This window comes from Diospyros lotus, chromosome 14, assembly GCF_014633365.1.
Source record: "Diospyros lotus cultivar Yz01 chromosome 14, ASM1463336v1, whole genome shotgun sequence".
Classification (NCBI taxonomy): domain Eukaryota; kingdom Viridiplantae; phylum Streptophyta; class Magnoliopsida; order Ericales; family Ebenaceae; genus Diospyros; species Diospyros lotus.
The window spans coordinates 4,855,511-4,861,510 of NC_068351.1; the positions used below are offsets into that span (position 1 = coordinate 4,855,511).

The window sequence follows — 6,000 nt, forward strand, 5'->3', positions numbered from 1 at the left end:
ATGTATAGCATGCAACCTGGTTTTCATCTTGTTGCTTCAAGTAGAACAATTCAGAAAGATAAAAGTCCAAGGTTTCAAATCCCTATACTTCAGCAGTTCAAAACTTTGATTTTCAGATAGTGCAGAACGACCATCAAACTAATACCTGTCCTTAATCCCACCATAGGAAATAATGAATCCGGCTTCTTCAATGTACTTCGGCGATCAAAATGACGAGACCGCACCTTCTGGAGGAACTCAGAATTTGCCCTAAATCAAAAACCAAATATGCAAGCATTCCCAAAATTTCAACTCTTCCTATCAAACAGTAAATAGATGCACAAGAATATCCCCAACTCACCACAAACCAAACCCATTATACAAAGACGAAGAGTACTAAATTGGGGTTTAATCGGCAGTAAAACAACTTAAATCTTCGGCACACTTCTACTTGCCCATTGGCAAATACATATAGATATACATGCATACGTATATGTATTGACTGTTACTTGATGAATAGAGACAGTACTGATGATAAGCGTACCTTCGCATTGCAATTTTGCATCTCAGAAGCTGATGCCAGAGAACAACGAAGAGGAAGGGTTCGGAGTAAATCTGATCTCTTTGGAATTTTGACAATCTTAAAATATACTTGGAAAAAAACCTCCTTTTTTATTTCTTGATTTGTAACTTGTAAGTGACTGAAAATTCATATTAATAACAAAAAAAAGAAATCTTTCAATTCTGGGTCATGCATTCATTTATTTATAAAGTTTAAAAAATTTAAAAAATTGTAAAAATTGGAAATAGTAAGATGTCAATTGTCAAAATCTTAACGTTGACTACTCTAATGTGAATTGCATTGTGGTTAATTAGAAGATTCTGTCTGATTTGTTAAGACTTTCTTAAGAAATAACTTATCTCTTGCTATCTAGGACATAAATAATTAAGCAAGAAGAAGCAGTTTGGCCCAACAAGTAATGATAATCTTATCAAATGTCTGTAAAATTATATTAATCTTACTTGCTTGCAGTTGCAGCCTACCAAACATTTTCTTTATTTTTGTGTGCTTCCCAGCTAGAACAAAAGTTAAATATTGATGAATCAAATAATTTTGTTTAAAAAAAGTTCCATTTTCTGCCGTTGCTTTTCCTTCGCATAAGAAACTTAAAACAAAAGGCATTTACTGAAAGGAGAAACACTTTTATTGAAAGAACATGTTTTGATTGTTCTCTGCACGACCCATCAGACTCTAGAACACATCATTACGGTCGTATTTTTGGAGGAAAACTCCTAGCTGTAGCTACCAAATATTCTCTTCATTTTTGGGTGCTACATATATAGTTCACAATTAATTAATACAACAATACAAGCACAATTAACCACAAAGCTAATTAAGGGCCCTGTCTCTATCTACTGACCAGAATGGAAGTTGCAGAAGAACAAATTTTAAGGCACAAACTTACTCTTACAAATATTCGCAACAAATTAAACAGAAAAAAAAGAAAAAGGAAGACAATTCAATTAGCAACGCAGAGTAATTAAGGTTCAGCTAACGAAGTTGTTGAAGAGTGGATTTAAGAGCCAAGTAAACAGCTCGCCACCCAGCTTGTGTTGGATGCACCATGTCCCAGAAGAAGGCAGATTCAGGCTTCGCGCATACCGTGTACATCTTCTCTCCTTTGCCATTCACACTGCCGCATGAATACTCATGGCTCACCCCAATGCAGCATGGCTTCAATGGAGTCTCTAGCTTCACACTTCCTGCACCACATCAAATTAAAAATTAGCATTTGGTTAATTTATATTTGTGTCAATAATTAAGTAGAAGAAAGAGTTAATTAACTAATCACACCTAGAATGTCTCCTCTGTTCTTGAGGGCTCTAGTGAAAGAACCATAAAGATCAAGGATGATGAACGCCGAGTCCTTGCTCTCGTTGTTCAGCTTTGCCACCGCTTCCCGCAGCAAGAGGTTGTGATAGTCCGCGGCTGTGTTCTCCGTCTCGTTGCACTGCTGGAACGAATTCATCACTGTGCTCCGAGGCAGACACCCTAGCGGCTGCAGCGACGTCACGGCTACTTTTCTCACTCCCAACCCATGAATTCGTCTCAGGTTCGAGCTCAGTTGATCGATCACACGGGACATGAAGGATGTTATATCCTGCAGATCGAACAAGCACAGGTTAGTTTAGTGCAAGAGGATCGACTTCTTCGTCACAAGCCTTAATTCCACTAATACGAGTCAAATCAGCTATCCCATTCCAATCATCTATTTTATGTGATAAATTTAATTAACGCACCCAAAAACCAATTTTCTTTAATAATGCTTCAAAGGCGGCCAAGAAAGAGCCTCAAAGAAAGAGAAAGCGAAAAGGGCACAAAAGAAAGGCCCTGCTTTTGGACATGGATTTTTTAATTAGATGAGGGAGTTGGTTAATTATCCCAGACTGGGATTTCAATTCTACCGTGTCCAAACAGCTTCTGTCTGACATTTAAACTTCTTTCCTTCGTATATGCACTATACACAAGACAGAGACAGGTCAGCTCAATTATCCATATGTAGTAATTTCCTCTAACCGCAGTTTCCAAAAATTAGTACGGTTTTGCTGTAAATTTCAGAGTCTTGTCACCGCTCCCGTTCGTGCATGCAGCAGCCGTGCATTCACGTGTAACGTTTGACCGCCGGCAGGATCCCGTACGGGCGGGTGATCGGTATCTTCTACCATTCCCAGTATTCACATCCCTTCTCTAATGCCCATATAACTAGTTATGTACTTAATTTAAATAACGAAAATCTATAATTACATGTACTTGTCTAATTTAAATTAAAACTAAATTAGACTTATTACATTTTCAGATTTGGTTTTTCATTGAATGTTAATTATTTTTCTTATACTTATCTCAAAAAAATTGAGCTAAAGTCGAACACGAATGCCCGTGGATCGAGGTGGGTAGAAATTGTCATTCCCAGAATCAGCCACCGTGAAATGGATCATTCATCGCATGGATTCAGTTATATAGCAAGGAAAAGACAAGCATTTATATGTATAGAATTACCTGGATGGAGCCACCTCTGGCGAGGTAAGCGCCGTAGTCGTTGCCGGCGAGAGTAACCAGCGCCAGCGACGATTGCAGGTCCCGTTTCATGTAGACAGAATCATCGACAAGTTGCCGGAAAAAATCGATCTGGGTCGTCATGTTCGGGTCCAAAACCAGCGTATCGAACACTCCAGTTCCTCCGTACGCAAAATTTATCCCATATCGCAGTCGGCTCGCCGCAAATTTTCTCCATCTGTAAGGCACCGGCGACTTCAGTCCCAAAAACTTCGCTGCATATACACACGAACCAAGAAAGGAAAATGTTATTTTCCCGGAAAACGCATCATGAATGGACTATAATACAGACAAGATGTGTGGAATCATCATCATCAACTGTTTTATGAGTAAAATATATACACGTGACATCTGAAATTCTGTCTCTTTATAATAAGAGCAGTATATTCGTAAATATGAATGTGGAAGGTTTTCATTGTCCACGCGTGTAAAAATTTACATATACGTGGAGGAGGAGAAAGTGAAGTGATACAGTGGAAACGACAGGAATTTCTGTGGATTAGTATAAAACCTTGGGGGGATTATAAAATAATAGTGGGTGGAAAACAAAGTGAGAAAGTGAAAGCAAAGGAACTGGGGGTTAAAAAAAAAAGGCAAAGGAGATTCAGAAAAAAGAATTAGCTGGGGCCTGGGGCAGGCTAGTTGGGTGAAATACAAAAGATAAGATAAATTATCTTCACAAGCATATTGATACCATAATGTATGAAAGTTATATGTCCACAAAAAGCTAATCATGTGATAGCGAGAGCATGAGAAAAAGAAATGATAAGAGACGAAAAAAAGTAAAAGGAAAAGAAAGCAAGAGGGGCTTAATAATGCAGGATTTACAGGGCACAATGATGGCAGAAGCAGAAAGAGAGTGACAGAGAGAAGCTGCACATAGATTTTTAGGAGAAAATGGAAGGAAAGAGAAGAGACCCATGAGACCACCCAGCCATACAGTACTATAGAACACATCAGTAAAGGAATGATAAGCCATTTCCCTTGAGAAAAGCAAAAGCTAAAGTGGCCACCATGATCGTGCCCATATGGACAAATATTATTAATTATTGTAGGTGAAGAGAGAGAAAGTATGTTATGTACCAAGGTAATCGGTGAGCACGCGGCCGTCGGAGAACCGGCCGGCGGGCTTGCCGGGAAAGGTGATGCCGTAGGGAACCTTCCAGGAGTTGGCTACGGTCTTCCTGTTGTTGCCTGTGTCGGCATAGGAGTCCCCGAACACGAAGAGCTTCGTTGGGTGAAATCCGTATAAACCTTGGTGCCGAGAAGAAGCAGCAGCAGCTTCTACGTTCTGGTTTCCTGCATAAATGTGGAAATTAAACACAAGAAAGTCGAGTAGAGAGAGAGGGAGGGAGGGAGGGAGAAATGATAGTTAATTAAGCGTAACGAGCAAATTAACTAACCTGCGAGAAGAGAAAGGAGGAAGAAAGAGAAAGAGAAGATGATCAGTTTCTGTCTCTCCATGGGAGATAGAGAAGAGAGAAATAGACAGAGAGTAAGGTGCCAAGAAGTCAGGGATTATATAGGGTTTAGGTGGTGGCTTAACTGGCTCAACCAGCCTAATTTAAAGAAGAGTGTGAATTGTGAAAGGCAAAGGCCCCATAAGCACGGCGAGGGGAGGAGCTGAATATATGAAATTCACTATACATACTGTGTGTGTGAATTTGATTGATCTATGGATGACCCACTTAAATATTTATTTGTCGTTTTGTTTAATCTAATTAATTAAGAATCAAAACCAAATCTGGGTTTGCAATCACTGACCGGATCGTGCCCCTTGGCCCTTCAACATCACAGTTCCTCCTTTTGACTTCCACTCGTTTCATCAATTAATTAAGAAATACATTGTTTCCTGGTGCTCTGGTCAAGATAGATTTTCTGAATTCAACTGATGAATTATCATCACATTTCAGATCTTAAATTCTTGCTAAGATGTCTTAATATTACTTTGGTCAATTACAATCATTTCAATTGAATCAAATTTTTAAAATTTCAATTCTATTTTATTCAATTAAAAGACTTGGTCTTTGTTGTCCCTGTTTCATATAATTTATGATAGAGCAAGTCACGTAATAATCACTGTTTTAGACTTTAATTTGTTACTCTGTGTCAATTAAGTTTGTTAGCAAAGTTATGACGAAAGCAATGGATATATATACATGTGCATAGCCAATTTAAAGAATTAAATCCTCATCTTGTAACTCCAAAAGCACGTACTTGAAGAAAAATCAAGGACTCGATGTTAAAAATAAATAAATAAATAAAAGACAGAAAAACCTACTGAAATGAAATATATAGGGAATTTAAATGATGGATGGAACACACAAGCTAATGATATGAAATGATCAAAGTACATATATATATATATTAATGGGCAATAATACAATAAACATTGTGGTTTACAACCATGGCCTACGTATGCATCTCTTTGGGACACGGTATATTTTCTTAAGCAAAAAGTAAGATAGATTCATGAAGAGAATCTTTAGGGTTTGATTGGAGCTGGGTGGTGTCTGCCTAGGATGCTTCTGTTTCTCAATGTACATTTTTAACTTATTCTTGTTTGGCGTGACCGTGTTCTCAAGCGTAATGCCTTCAGCTTCAAAGAAATTAAATTTAAAAATAAAAGCAAAAAATCACAATCCATATATATATATAATCTTGATTCCAGCACTTTTGACTTTCTCCCACAATACATTATGTATATATATACATCATTAATATATATTCTTCAGCACATATCTAATCAATTAATTACATCCAAACAACACGTCCCATGACTAATTATTAATTAGTTACCAAATTCTAATTTTCGTAACGACCAGGGCTGTAAGCTAACAATAATAATAATAATAATTAAATTATGACCCAATTGACTTTCTGATCAAATTCAAAGCCAACGCACC

The 6,000-nt window shown here is 37.7% G+C and overlaps 1 protein-coding gene across 1 annotated transcript; it reads right to left on the reverse strand.

Moving 5' to 3' along the window:
- Positions 1–1,146: 1,146 nt before the first annotated feature.
- Positions 1,147–4,715, reverse strand: LOC127791129 (GDSL esterase/lipase At5g03610-like). The gene is made up of 5 exons (XM_052320917.1): positions 4,498–4,715; positions 4,178–4,393; positions 3,038–3,309; positions 1,835–2,141; positions 1,147–1,743 (listed from the first exon to the last, which is right to left on the reverse strand). The coding sequence occupies exons 1-5, from the start codon at positions 4,556–4,558 to the stop codon at positions 1,532–1,534; spliced, it is 1,068 nt and encodes a 355-aa protein (XP_052176877.1). The 5' UTR covers positions 4,559–4,715; the 3' UTR covers positions 1,147–1,531.
- Positions 4,716–6,000: the final 1,285 nt, after the last annotated feature.